Raw genomic sequence first — 15,381 nt, forward strand, 5'->3', positions numbered from 1 at the left:
CTACTCTCTGACAGTTGATCAATTGTCTGTCGACGGTCTGTGAACACCAGCTCTCGAATTTTTTCAACATTTTCGTCGATTCGGGCTGTTGATGGACGTCCAGAACGAGGTTTGTCATCAATCGACATGTCGCCATTTTTAAACCGAGTAAACCACTCGTATACTTGAGTTTTTCCCATAGCGTCATCTTTGTAAGCTGTTTTCAACATTAAAACACTTTCAGCAGCATTTTTGCCGAGTAGAATACAAAATTTCAGAGCTGCACGTTGTTCACTTAAACTTGCCATCATAAAAAACGAAAAAAGAACAAAACAGCGCTGGTAAAAACAATCACTGCCGATGAACAGAACAAGCCAGGCAGACAACACAGGCAGGACTGAACTGGCAAGGAATTGCGCTATACACGTCTAGCGGCAGAAATGCGTACTACATAAGCTCCATGCGCGGCAACGCAATTCCGGTTATTTTTGGGTACCCCCTCGTATATTATGGATTAACTGTTATTTGACAGAGAATCGAAAGATTTTGAAGGCTTGGATTTTCTGAACATTTAAATGAATGGTTTGAGCCACGCAGTACAAGTCCACAGTCTTACAAGAGTAAGAATATAAAAGATTGAGTTTGCAGTTGTAAATCAGTCGTTTGTGGTTATATCGCCGTTTGTTCCTTTCGTTCCGATCTCATACGAGTGGGTTCCCAGCTAGTTGCTTGTAATTTACATTTCTTTGTACAATATACAATGCAATTTACTTTACAAGATATCTTACCAAAGTTCACTGCAGAAAGTATTACTCAAGAATTGATGGAAGGATCAAGAAGTGAAAGTGATTTGCTAATATTTGTGAAAACCAAATTTTACTCGCCATTTTTTATTGACTTAAAAGAAGTTGTCTTCTGGTCAGAGATAGAAGCAAAAAGAAGTTGTCTTCTGGTCAGAGATAGAAGCAAAAATTTCCCTGTCATTAGAGCGTAAAGTGCAAAGCAGTTGGTTTGGATGTGACAATACGACAATATGTAGATTTGGCCTGAATTTTTCGTTTTTGAGATAAACATTTCAAATACAAACAGAATACTACCTTCCATCTTAGAGGATATCAAAAATGTATTTCAAATCTCAATTTAGAAAACTGAACATGGTCGTAATACTTTAAGAAAGTGAAAGTAACAAAATATATAACTCTAATACAGAAGCATTTGTATGATATTAAAGTTATATTTAATTTCTTGCAAACTTTATAAACTTTTGATTATATAGACATCTTTAGATTATTATTTGTGCCAGTTCACTTGATTAAAGTATTTTTTTAAATGTAAAGTTTCATCCAAATTCAGTTTAGAAAGTTATTCGAGAAGTTTATAATACTAAAGATATTTATTATTATATTGTTCACAACAAAGTCTAAATTATAAAATCTAAAAGAACATGATGAATAATTTAAACGATATAATGGTTTCTCTAATGAATTTACTTTATAAAAGTACCTTGTAGAAATTGATTGTATACTGTTTTTAAGAAAATCTAATTCCAGTGAATCAGTTTAAAGGTATGGGGTACGATAGTGTGGAATTTTAATTATAAATATCCTAGCTAAACTCTAGCAGAACTAATATCTCTGTTTTTACTCGCAGACATTTTGAATTTCTGTGTTTAAATTATGAAATATTACAGTCGTAACAGGTAGACTAACCACACGAGTGCAAAAACGTTGCCTATTTCAGATATTAGTTAAAATCTTATCTTTTTTTTTTAATTTCTTTATTTCTTTTAAATTTTGAGGTCTCTGAATCCGAAAATTAGTACACATTTACGTACAATCGACCGTTTTCCGCAGAAATGATTCTATAGTAAGCTATTATGTGATTGATTTTAGTTTTATTGTATGATTAAACTAAGCAAAAAATGTATTTTTAATATTTTATATTTGTTTGTGAACAAAAGACTGTCCCTTTTTCTTCTAACTAAAATCTGACGACCCTTTAAGCTGTAGCATTGGACGAGCAACTAAAGATAACCGATGGCAATAAAATTAAGATACATCTAACAAGTAACGGATAAGCCAAAACCAAGATAGATTTGTTATATTGCATTAGTAAGCTATAAATTAAATTAAATAGGACATCAAAATTTTTCTGAATTCCTACATCCAAAACTAGCCAACCTAATGTGTATACGAGGGTCGTTTGAAAAGTCCGTGCAAAAATAAAAACTACTTAATTTTTTGGGGTAAACCTTTTTTATTTTTCAAACATAGTCTCCTTTTAGGCTTATACACTTCGTCCAACGCTGCTCTAGTTTGTTGATCCCTTCCGAATAATAGGATTTGTCCAAGTCTGAAAAATAGCCATTCGTTTCTGCAATCACCTCCTCGTTTGAATAAAATCTTTTTCCCGCCAGCCATTTCTTCATATTGGGGAACAAATAGTAGTCCGAGGGAGCCAAGTCTGGTGAATAGGGGGGGATGTGAAACAGTTGGAACCGTATTTCCATTAATTTTGCGACCACAACTGCTGAGGTGTGAGCTGGTGCGTTGTCGTGATAAAAAAGGACTTTTTTGTGGGCCAATCGTGGGCGTTTTTCTTGCAGCTCGGTTTTCAAACGGTCCAATAACGATGAATAATATGCACCTGTAATAGTTTTACCCTTTTCCAGATAGTCGATGAAGATTATTACTTGCTAATCCCAAAAGACAGTCGCCATAATCTTTCCGGGCGAAGGAACGGTCTTCGCCTTTTTTTGGCGCAGATTCCCCCTTGGTAACCCATTGTTTAGATTGTTCTTTTGGTCTCAGGAGTGTAGTGATGTATCCATGTTTCATCCACAGTGACGAAACGACGCTTAAAGTCCTGCGGATTCTTCTGGAACAGCTGCAAACCGTCCTTGCAACACTTCACACGATTTCGTTTTTGGCCAAGCGTGAACAATCGCGGCACCCATCTTGCGGATAGCTTTGTCATGTCCAAATGTTGATGCAAAATATTATGTACCCGTTCATTCGAGATGCCCACATCACTAGCAATCTCACGCACCTTCACTCTTCTGTCATCCATCACCATATTATGGATTTTATCAATGATTTCTGGTGTAGTAACCTCAACAGGGCGTCCTGAACGTTCAGCGTCACTTGTGCCCTTATGGCCACTCCGAAAATTTTGAAACCACTTATAAACTGTTCTAATCGAAGGTGCAGAGTCACCATAATGTTTATCAAGCTTCTCTTTAGTCTCCTGAGGCGTTTTGCCTTTCATAATGTAGTGTTTAATCAACACACGAAATTCTTTTTCGTCCATTTTTTGAAAATCACTCGACTTCCTCGATTCAATCGAATGCCAAACACAAAGAAATAGACCGATCTGGCTGAAACTTGGTGTGTGTTCTTCCAAGAGATGCTACTAACTAAACATAACCTCGATACGCGCCAGTAGTGCTATCTCTCTGACTTTGCACGCACTTTTCAAACGATCCTCGTATGCTGAAAAAATTTAACGTTAGAAACAGAAAACATGGAAATACAGTCAACCCTCCTATAACGCGGTACTCTCAGAACGCGGTTTCCATATAACGCGGAGCTGAAATTGCGACAGCCCACCTATAACGCGGTACTCTTACAGCGCGGTTTCTATTCAATAACATCCCATCAGTTCTTTCCGTGCACCCAATGAATGATTTTAACTGGATATGTTTATATAAACATTCAAGCTTATCTCTTAGCCGTTTACGACATCGGTTTCAGTCGTCTCAGAGCTCTTTCACAGTACGTTTCGTTGGTGACCAATTCTTTCTAAAATTTTGTTGCTGGCACTGTTCTAGCGACAGCGAAGAAGCGCAAAATCGCTCCGTGGCACTCAAACGGTTTATTTGTGGTTTATAATTGGACAACATGAAGAATAGTACTTACAGTATACTGTAAGTAACAACCCTTATACAACTGTCATACCGGACAGTTTTAATATTCTTCATTTGTTCTAATATAACAATAATATAGTTATTTATTTAACAAGTGTGGAAAATACCTCACACGAGGCAGGGTTTGCACGCACGAGCGAGCGAAGCGAGGCGAGTGCAAGTGCAAATTGCATAGTGTGAGAAAAATACTTTACACTCGAGTTAAATATATTTTTTCTGCAACCATTAGGGTTATTAACTAAAAAAAAAAAAAACTAAACAGGAATCACTAGAATCCATTTTAAATTTCTATAAGGTAACACTATAACCTTTTTAACTGTTATAATTAAAAATATCTAATTATTTATTAAAGTATTATTTTTATTTCTATATTCCTTTCAATTTTTATTTTATTTTTTAATATTCGTTTTTTAATTATTTAGATAAAATAAATTTAAATAAGCTTATTAGAGTTTTACAGAAAATATTTATGTTAATAACAAAACTTCTTATATCAAGGAAGCACAATAAAGTTTTTCCACTCACTTGTGCGGAAAGTGACACTAATGGGAATTTCCCCCCACTAGTGTGGGAAGTTGGGCATTACACAGCTGATTTTAATTGAGTAATGAGAACTTCCCTACATGGTTGCAGAAAAAGGTTATTTTTCAAAGGTTATGGATATTGATACATTATTGGTTTAGTTTGTTTGAAGAAACCTCTGTGGGGCCATAGTATTTGTGAAGCTACAATAGTTTTTAATAATTAATAGTTTAAATTAATTAACAATTAGTAGTTAATGGAGAATTCAGGTAATTTTTGCTACATTTAATTTGGTTCTCAATCCCTTAATGCTAACTTTCATCTAAATACTAGGCAAAATTAAATTACATTTTCACGTCCTACTACTTCTGATCAGGACGAATTCTCCAATCCTTCTTCTGTAGCGTCCTACTACTCCAGTTTTTCAGATGAACAACATTAATTTACGACAAATCATGGTGTAGTGATTTAATAAAATAGTTGTTGTTTTTTTAATTGACTAATTTCTTTTTATCTGCATATATTTCTATTTTATTTTTATTTATTCTTTTCTAACCTTAAAGTAACTGCTAGGATTAATGGGGTTACACTAGGCTAGTATGTAATCAAATGTTGATAAAGACATTCGAAAATACGCATGAAACTTGCCAGGATGCTCCCGAAGTTGTTGGTACAAGTGATGGAATTCACCAAGTTCATTTCTAGACTTATTTATGTCATGAACACTGCAGCTCCTACTACTAAGCTGCTGCAAATACCAAAGTTTCAACGAAGAATTTTCATATAAAAATAGTTCCTCCATCTTGTTTTGTCAAAAGGAGAACGAGACTAAATTCGTCACTATGTGCATGCGAATCTTTGCTCGCTGCTCGTCGCTCTCTTTGATTTGAAGCAGCTATCATCGTCGCTTTGCTCGCCGCGCCACTATGTTTCCAGCCTTAGTTACTAAAGTACTTTAGAATCTTTGTTAAATTATTAAAATTGTTTATAAGAACAGTAAAAGTTGATTCTTTTATAATTAGATATCAAATAAAAGCAATCATCACATCATTTTAATGCACCCCAGTATGCAAGACTTCTTGAGTTATGATTACGGTAAGAATATCTTGCCAGGGTGTTGGTCTAATGTTCAAGAGCGTGGCTTTGTAAGTGGGAGGTCCCCAGTTCGAATCCCACGTATGCAGTCATTCATAATATTTAATACATCTTAATACTTTTTTTAATAAAGTGTAGTACTACGCGGGATTCGAACTGGGGATCTCCCACTTACAAAGCCACGCTCTTGAACATTAGACCAACACCCTGGCAAGATATTCTTACCGTAATCATAGGTGAAGAAGTCTTGCATACTGGGTGCATTAAAATGATGTGATGATTGCTTTTATTTGATGATAAAACAAATTTATCCTGATTCACCCACAACCATTACATTGCACTACATGTTTTAACATCTTCAATTATTATTATTTTTGTTCTTTGCGTCACCAATAACATTTTTTGCAGTCAGATGACCTCCCAAAACGTGTATTTCTGGTGGAAAATTAATATTGAAAACCGATCACAAACAGATAAAAATATAACTTTGATCTTAAATATCTCTACTAATATTAGGGATATCGAAACGGGATTAACATAATTTTTCAGTTTTTTTATGTAGTTTTCATAATCATTGTCAAAACCAGTGGTCCTTATGAAACCCCAATCGGGTTTTTGGCCGTAACTCCGCGAAAAATGAAGGTACAGCATCGGGGGTGGAAAATTTGAAAACTAGACCAAAAAAAAACATAGATTACTTCGTGGGTTTTTCAAAATTCCGTGGGTTTTTCAAAAGTTATTAGCGATTGGTGCGTTTTAAATGGATCACCCTGTATAAACCCGCTCGTAGCTCTACATTAAACTTCACAAACTTTTTTTATAATGTAAGTCTTTCTAAATTATATTTATTATATTTATCTATCTATTTAATTTTATGTTTTAGAAATATTTTTTATTTATTTATTTTATATTTTTTTGGTTTTCAATTTTATCTATATTAGTGTAATATTCCTTTTGTACAGACCCTGAAGAAGGTAGTAAAAATTACCGAAACGTTGGTATAAAGCTAAAAAGTTGTTTTTATTGATGATCGCACCTCGATATTCACCAAAAATCATCTATCAACAACGGTCGAAAAAACCATAACCATCTTTTAATGTCAATAAACTATTTCCATACCTGAGTTGTATTCGTTCATGCATTTGCTTATATACGGCATCCTTGAATTTTGAAGGCTTAGACATTTTTATGTCTCTTTCTAATTGCCAGAAGGAATATTTATAGCTTTTTTTTTAGATAACAAGGCACTTATCTCACTCCACCCTATGGCGCACATTTATTCACAACAATCACGTACAACTTCACGAGAGAACTAATTCACGATACTGTCAAACACGATACAATAGATAACTATATTATCGCTATCTTCTGCCATTATCTCCGTGTTATCATTGTAAATAGAGGGGGAGAAAAAATATTGTCACAGGTATGACTCACCCACCATTAACCTTGTTAGTTATTATTTAATTCTGTGCTGTCGAAAATTTTTTAAAAGTATTTAAATAATCAATACTCTTTTTCTGCAACCATGTAGGGAAGTTCTCATTACTCAATTAAAATCAGCTGTGTAATGCCCAACTTCCCACACTAGTGGGGGGAAATTTCCATTAGTGTCACTTTCCGCACAAGTGAGTGGAAAATCTTTATTGTGCTTCCTTGATATAAGAAGTTTTGTTATTAACATAAATATTTTCTGTAAAACTCTAATAAGCTTATTTAAATTTATTTTATTTAAATAATTAAAAAACGAATATTAAAAAATAAAATAAAAATTGAAAGGAATATAGAAATAAAAATAATACTTTAATAAATAATTAGATATTTTTTAATTTTTTTTAATTTTTTTTTTTTTTATTTTATTTTTTTTTTTTTATTTTCACAACTGCAGAATAATTCTGCATCAAGTGAAGCTGATACAACATGATAATGGAATAGATACATGAATACATGAGGGGAGAATTCACCCATTGGGGAATCTCCCAAAGTGGTACAGTTCACTATTGTACATTGGCTCTTACTTCATTTAGAAGATCGCGTGGCCACCTGCGCTTCAACCGCCTGGGAGGATTTCCTGGTAGAGTGGTAAGTTGAGCTACTAGAGGATCGGGATGTGAGGTGATTGATGTGTGGAATTTAAAGTAACGGGATCTTACAGCTTCAGAAACGTAGGGAACAAGGAAATCTCGGTGCAAGGTATGATTGGAAACAAAGTAAGGAGCATTAGCGATTCTACGGAGAGTTTTTGACTGGAAGGATTGGATTCTGTAGATATTGGAAGCTTTGGCTGAGCCCCAAAGTTCCATTCCGTAAGTCCAGGCAGGTTTTAGTATCATAGTATAGATAAGTCGTTTATTCTGTAGAGAGAGTTTAGATCGCTTGTCAAGAAGTCTAGAGAGAAGTTTGTATCGTCTGTTCAGTTCTTTCCGTTTGAGTCTAGTATGTGGATTCCAGGTTAGGCGTTTGTCCATGAAGAGTCCTAGATACTTAACACAATCTGTTGTGGGAAGAGGAGTGAGGTTTAGGTAAACGGGTGGAAGGATAGTTCGCCTTAGGGAGAATGTAATGTAATTACATTTATTTTCATTAATTTTAATTCTCCATTTCTTTAGCCAAGGCTCAAGAGATTCTATATGGGATTGGAGGAAGCGGTAGGCAAGGACCGGGTCTTTATGAGGAGAGAGGATGGCCGTATCATCGGCATAAGTAAAAAGGAAGGTATGAGGATTGGTAGGAATATCAGCAGTGTATATGGTGTAGAGTACAGGCCCAAGGACACTTCCCTGGGGAACACCTGCTCGAACTGGGTAACAAGGAGAGTAGGAATTTCCACAGACGACACTAAATAAGCGTCCAGTAAGGTAAGATTGAAGGATGAGAAAATATGTAGTTGGTAGGATGCTCTTGAGTTTGGCAAGCAATCCCCGGTGCCAGACGCGATCGAAAGCTTGAGCAACGTCGAGAAAAACTCCCGGACAATACTGTCCATTCTCAAGAGAGGTTGAGATTACATCCACAACACGATGACATTGTTGGACTGTAGAGTGATGAGCGCGGAAACCAAATTGATGGGACGGAAGTATTTCCTGTGATTCTAGGAGAGGATAAATTCGTTTTAGGAGCAGTTTCTCAAGGAGTTTTCCTAAGATTGGAAGAAGGCTTATAGGACGATAGGACGAAACGCTGTTTACTGGCTTTTTAGGTTTAGGAATCATTATTATTTTGGAGAATTTCCATTGAGTCGGGAAAAATGTGGTTCTAAGTACTGAATTGTATAGGTAGGTAAGGAAAACGATAGCACGTTTTGGCATTTGCCGGAGGACTTGGGCGGTGATAAGATCGTGACCAGGGGATTTTTTTCTAGGAAGATTCTGGATAGCATACTTAACATCAGAAGGAGAGAAGGCTTTGGGAGGAAGTTCGAGAGGTAACGGTCTATTAAGTTCATCTACAATTTTGCTGGTATGTTCGGAGTCGAATATGTTAGTGTGGGGTGTAAAAGTGGTATGTAAGTGTTGAGAGAATAGATTAGCTTTGTCGCGGTCAGTCTTGGTCCAAGAACCATCCTCACGTCTAATTGGAGATGAAGTGAACTTATACTTAAGTAAGCGTCGTGTAGTGTTCCATAGTGAGTTGTCTGTAGTGTTGCTGCAGTGAATTTTTCGTGCTGCTCATTTTTGTACTTACTCAACTCCTTCTTAACAAGACGTGCTAGGCGATTAAATTTACGTTTGTAAGAAGGTAGTCGTGTGTTTTGCCATAACGATCGTATCCGTCTTTTATAAGTAATAAGGATTCGTATGTCACTAGGTACAAAAGAGAACTGGTCAGGTAGAGTACGAGGTCTTTTATTTGTTGTAGAATTCCGTACACTTTGCTGTATGGCAGAGGTAAAGTTTTCTACTGCACTGTCAATCTGTTCAGGAGTCTTGAGAGGTATTTTAAAGTCTATTGAACTGTCCAGTAAGTAGCGAAAGTTGTCCCAATTGACGATTCCGTCAATCAGTCTTGAAGGATTTTGTTTGAATACAGGTTGAGTGTCTAAGGTAAGTAATACAGGACTGTGATCAGAAGAGAGTTCATCTAAGGTTTCAATGTTGGGATGTAGAAAAGAGATAGGAGTACAAACAAAAAAGTCTAAAATATCTGGAAGTTTGGAGAGTGAAGTAGGCCAATAAGTTGGTTTGAGGGGAGATAAAAAGGAGCAATTCGTTTGGGACAGGACATTGTTCAGTAAACAGCTTCGAGGATTGGACCCTCTACAGCCCCATTGTGGATGCTTAGCGTTATAGTCACCTCCTGATAAGAAGCGGGATCCGAGGGACTGGAAAAAGGAGAGGAAATCATTGGAAGATATAGTATGATTAGGAGGGCAGTAAACTGATGCTATTGTCAATTGGAAAGAGTTTATTGGGAGAGATATGACAGTTGATTGAAGAGAACTGGTAGGATTAGTTGGGATCAGATTGTGTTGAAGACAGTTTTTTATTAGAATTGCAGTGCCCCCATGGGCAGTATCATCAGGGTGATCAGTCCTGTGGATAGTGTAGTCGAATAAATAATTAGATATTTTTAATTATAACAGTTAAAAAGGTTATAGTGTTACCTTATAGAAATTTAAAATGGATTCTAGTGATGCCTGTTTAGAAAACACTCCTCCATCAATAAAAGAAACAGCAGAAAATGTAACAAGTAATGTAAATAAGTAAGTAATGTAAATAATTGTAATATAACAATGTTTATAATAAATAAATTACTTTTTGTAGACTGTAAAAATGAAATTTTTAATTTTATTAGTTAATAAATGGTTGCAGAAAAAATATAATATTTAACTCTAGTGTAAAGTATTTTCCTCACACTCAGCAATTTGCACTTGCACTCGCCTGCTTCGCTCGCTCGTGCGTGCAAACCCTGCCTCGCGTGAGGAAAAGTACTACTTTCCACACTTGTTAAATAAATAACTATTACCCGCAATCAACGAACATTTACCTACTCTTTTTTTTTTAATTTAAAATATTTTATTTAAAAGTATTTTTTGAAAGTAGAAAGATACAAATAAACATCCGGCATTAGTAGGCGTCTGAGAAATGGAGCGGCATGAGTTCGACAGATTTGGAAGTGTGATTCACCTCCTTGACAATTAATCTATTAATTTACAATGCATTTTACTTTTTTTAAAACTATCATTTCATTTAGGATACTACACAATCAAAAAGATTATTTCTGAGAATACGAGGTGTGGCTATTAAGTAACGAGACTGATGTTGCTTCAGAAGAAATATGCATGCGCCAAATCCTAACGACCGACAGCTGTGAAGCGTAAATTCATTTTGGGGACAGTCGAAAACATTCAAACGGCTGTAACTGGAAGGCTATTCCAGTATCGGAGTTCGAGCACTGCTATGAGGAGTGGAAGAAGCGTCTCCAGCGCTGTGTGGCTTCAGAAGGAAGTTATTTTGAAGGTGACAATATAGAATTGTAATTCTTTTTGAATAAATTTTTTTAAAAAATTAGTCTCATTACTTAATTTACCTTTAATACTTAAACTTATAGCCCTTTTTTATTTAACATTATGATGGATGACCTTGTCGAGGAAATTCAGTCTATTCCCGGTGTACAGGCATTGCTATACGCGGACGACCTTGTGATTTGGGCGTCAAGCAGTAGCGTGAAAGCTCTGGAGCAAGGACTAACACAAGGTTTGGATGTACTGTCTAGCTGGTCTAAGCGAAATGAAATGCAGGTGAGCCTGGATAAGACAGAATTTGAGCTTTTTACACTCTCCACTAAACAACATGCTATCTCTTTGCAATTTGACGGACAACCTCTAAAACAGACGAAAGAGGCAAATTATTTGGGTATAAAGATGGATACCAAGCTGGATAAAGCTCTGAACAGACAGAGGTTTTAGCAAAAAAGAATGAAAACCGCATTCAGTTGATGAAAAGATTAACAGGCACTAAATGGGGTGCTACTCAAGATGTGCTGACTCAGGTTTATAAGTCGTACGTGAGACCTGCGATGGAATATGGGATCGAAGTTATTGCAACTGCATCCGAATCGATTTTAAAGAAACTAGACAAGCCTCAGAATCAAGCGCTAAGACTTATCACTGGTGCACCTAAATCCACGCCGATAACAGCCATGGAGATGCAAACTGGCATCGAACCATTGTCGGTAAGAAGGGATATGGCCGTGGTAAGAACTAGTGAGAGGATAAAGCGTCTTGGTCTATTGTACTGGGACACCTACAGGCAACCCACTCAACGACTAAAATCCCAAAGTACATTTTTATCGATTGCAGAAAAGATAACAACTTCGTATGCCATGCCAGCAGGCGAAAGACAGTTATTTCCGCTGCTGGGTGAGATGCGTCAAAGGCACCTCGCCAAAGGATTGCTGCATCTCATCAAAGATGTGAATAAAGGAGAAACTCCAGCATATGAATTAAAAGCCCTAGCCTTAGAAACCATCCGTAATAGGTTCCCGGACAGCCTTTGGCTGCATGTGTATACGTATGGGTCAGCTGTAAACGCTAGTGGTAGTGCAGGTGCAGGGGTTTATAGCTCTGCTTTCAGTTTGGCGGAACCAGTAGGAAGAGAGGCCTCTAATTTCGATGGGGAGGTCAGAGCGGTCCTTTTAACCCTAAAATGCATTGTTAATATAGCGATTAAGAATGTAGTCCTTTTTATCGATTCGCAGGCCGCGATAATGGCATTGACTACTTGGGCTGCGACCGACTCTCACGATGTAATTCAATGTCGTAAAATAATTAAAGACCTCATCGAGGAAAATGTGAGGGTAATTTTACAATGGATCCCCAGCCATTGTGGCCTCAGCGGGAATGAGGAAGCTGACAGACTCGCCAAGCTGTCAGCAAATATGACACAGCCTGAAGGGTCCATTCCTTTTGAGACCACAAGACGAATCTGCCAGACAAAAGCTAAAGAGAGAACGGCGGAGCTGCACACCACACAATCACAGGGCAAACGATGGGCTATCTTAAGGGATAATGTGCTGCCAAATAATCTGCCTCGGAGCGTAGCGGTGGCCTGTTTTCGCTTGGTCACTGGACACGATTACCTGCAGGCACACTTATTTAAGATCGGGGTAGTTAACAACCCGAACTGTGTGCTTTGCGGAGACGAGTACACGACAGGAGACCATCTTTTTGAGTGCGAAGCCCTGTCCCATTTGACTGCCACTACTGACGAGCTCTCTTCAAGAGCGAAAATCTATTGGGCTGTGAGACATCTAATGGCCGAGCGCCAATGATGTATGGCATTAGAAAAAAAAAAAACTTAATTTACAGACCTCGTATATTATATAGAAATAAAGCAAACAAAATAGTAAAACGCCATTCTGGGATGAAGAACGAACTTTTAGACTTGCAACTACACTTAAGAGAACATTAATATTTAATAAAACAAAATGATTGAGTGATTAACCAGAACTATTTCACTCAACGGAATGCCAAAATTTGTTTTACAGAAAGGTTACTATAACACACCAATTATAACCTGAAATTGCGCTTATAAAAATCTACTAAACAAATAACCTTAAAGGCTGGAACAAAGCTGATATTTTGTTCTCAAAGGTCTGTTCTTTAGGGCTTGTACAGAGAGTAAAGCAGTCTGAAGATTCTTGCATCTGAAGGTAAAATAAGAATGTATTTGGATTAATGTTTTCCCCTAGATGTTATACCGAAATCTAACTAAAAAAATAAGTTACAATACAAGATGAAGCAAATTATAAACATGTTATGAACTAGTAACTTATTACCTCAAGTTAGACGAACCTTTTTAACACCTAAAGAAGATCGAATTTCTCGCAAAGTCATAGAAAGTAAGCTTCTGCTTGTAGTAAAATGTATTAATTTTACTTTTCACCAAAATAACACGAGAAGAAATGAAGTCTTATATGAAAAAATAAATTTAAATCATTTTATAAAAGATTATTTTGTTTAAAAACAGAAAACTAGAATTAGTTCATTTAATTAAAATACATAATTGATTCCAATCACGTAGTGACTGATGTTTAAATTTGTGATTAATAATTCTTCGTGTGTTTGTAATACAAAAATTACAATCCTGCTTTGATTTATAAAATCTATTTACTATATGTAGTGTAATTTATTCCCTCAACGAGTAAATGTAGTTGAGTTTATTTCATTCATTTGTTAATTAAGGGTCACTTTATGTTGGGATTTTGAATATAACCTTATTTTCTCTCAACTATTTATTATTTTATTTAATATAAAAAAATCATATATTTGGCATAAAAATTAGCGCACCACTATTCATACAATAATATTTTACGTGAATTAGTTATATGCTATAATAAATAATACTCTCTAATTTGTCTCAAGTTTTTATATAGTTCTTTGTCTTTTTCTGCAGTTTGACAACTAAGCCCACTTCATAACTTAAGATTGGTACAAAATATTTTTAATTGTTCCTATAGTTCCATAGATTTTCATACTAAATTACGAGTACAACTCATTAACATTTTTAACGATTCTCTTAACAGATAATTCCCGTGCTTGTAAGAAAGCACCCACTGGCAAGACAAAGACTCCGGCAGAAAAAGCGAAGGTGATTTAGCTAACCGCAATGACCTTACTCAGTAAAAGGACTAGTATTATATTATGTATGTACGAGGGTCGTTTGAAAAGTCTGTGCAAAGTCAGAGAGATAGCACTACTGGCGCGTATCGAGGTTATGTTTAGTTAGTAGCATCTCTTGGAAGAACACACACCAAGTTTCAGCCAGATCGGTCTATTTCTTTGTGTTTGGCATTCGTTTGAATCGAGGAAGTCGAGTGATTTTCAAAAAATGGACGAAAAAGAATTTCGTGTGTTGATTAAACACTACTTTATGAAAGGCAAAACGCCTCAGGAGACTAAAGAGAAGCTTGATAAACATTATGGTGACTCTGCACCTTCGATTAGAACAGTTTATAAGTGGTTTCAAAATTTTCGGAGTGGCCATATGGGCACAAGTGACGCTGAACGTTCTGGACGCCCGGTTGAGGTTACTACTCCAGAAATCATTGATAAAATCCATGATATGGTGATGGATGACAGAAGAGTGAAGGTGCGTGAGATTGCTAGTGCTGTGGGCATCTCGAATGAACGGGTACATAATATTTTGCATCAACATTTGGACATGACAAAGCTATCCGCAAGATGGGTGCCGCGATTGCTCACGCTTGACCAAAAACGAAATCGTGTGAAGTGATTGCAGCTGTTCCAGAAGAATCCGCAGGACTTTAAGCGTCGTTTCGTCACTGTGGATGAAACATGGATACATCATTACACTCCTGAGACCAAAGAACAATCTAAACAATGGGTTACCAAGGGGGAATCTGCGCCAAAAAAGGCGAAGACCGTTCCTTCGGCAGGAAAGATTATGGCGACTGTCTTTTGGGATTCGCAAGGAATAATCATAATCGACTATCTGGAAAAGGGTAAAACTATTACAGGTGCATATTATTCATCGTTATTGGACCGTTTGAAAACCGAGCTGCAAGAAAAACGCCCACGATTGGCCCACAAAAAAGTCCTTTTCCATCACGACAACGCACCAGCTCACACCTCAGCAGTTGTGGTCGCAAAATTAATGGAAATAGGGTTCCAACTCGTTTCACATTCCCCCTATTCTCCAGACTTGGCTCCCTCGGACTATATTTCTTCCCCAATATGAAGAAATGGCTGGCGGGAAAAAGATTTTATTCAAACGAGGAGGTGATTGCAAAAACGAATGGCTATTTTTCAGACTTGGACAAATCCTATTATTCGGAAGGGATCAACAAACTAGAGCAGCGTTGGACGAAGTGTATAAGCCTAAAAGGAGACTATGTTG

General features: G+C 36.6%; 1 protein-coding gene across 5 annotated transcripts in view; it reads right to left on the reverse strand.

Annotated features, from left to right (window-relative positions):
* Positions 1–15,381, reverse strand: part of rho-5 (rhomboid-5) — a 319,932-nt gene that overhangs the window by 66,268 nt on the left and 238,283 nt on the right. Inside the window, exon 1 of one of the 5 annotated variants that reach the window (XM_074141086.1) lies at positions 6,641–7,064. The exons of the other annotated variants lie outside the window; for them this stretch is intronic. Coding sequence (XP_073997187.1) covers positions 6,641–6,705 — 65 coding nt within the window. The 5' untranslated portion in view covers positions 6,706–7,064. Of the gene's footprint in view, positions 1–6,640; positions 7,065–15,381 lie in introns of those variants that run through there. 5 annotated transcript variants of the gene reach the window in all.

This window comes from Rhodnius prolixus, unplaced genomic scaffold (genome assembly GCF_049639745.1).
Source record: "Rhodnius prolixus isolate KJV_2025 unplaced genomic scaffold, Rpr scaffold_6, whole genome shotgun sequence".
In the NCBI taxonomy this organism is placed as follows: Eukaryota; Metazoa; Arthropoda; class Insecta; order Hemiptera; family Reduviidae; genus Rhodnius; species Rhodnius prolixus.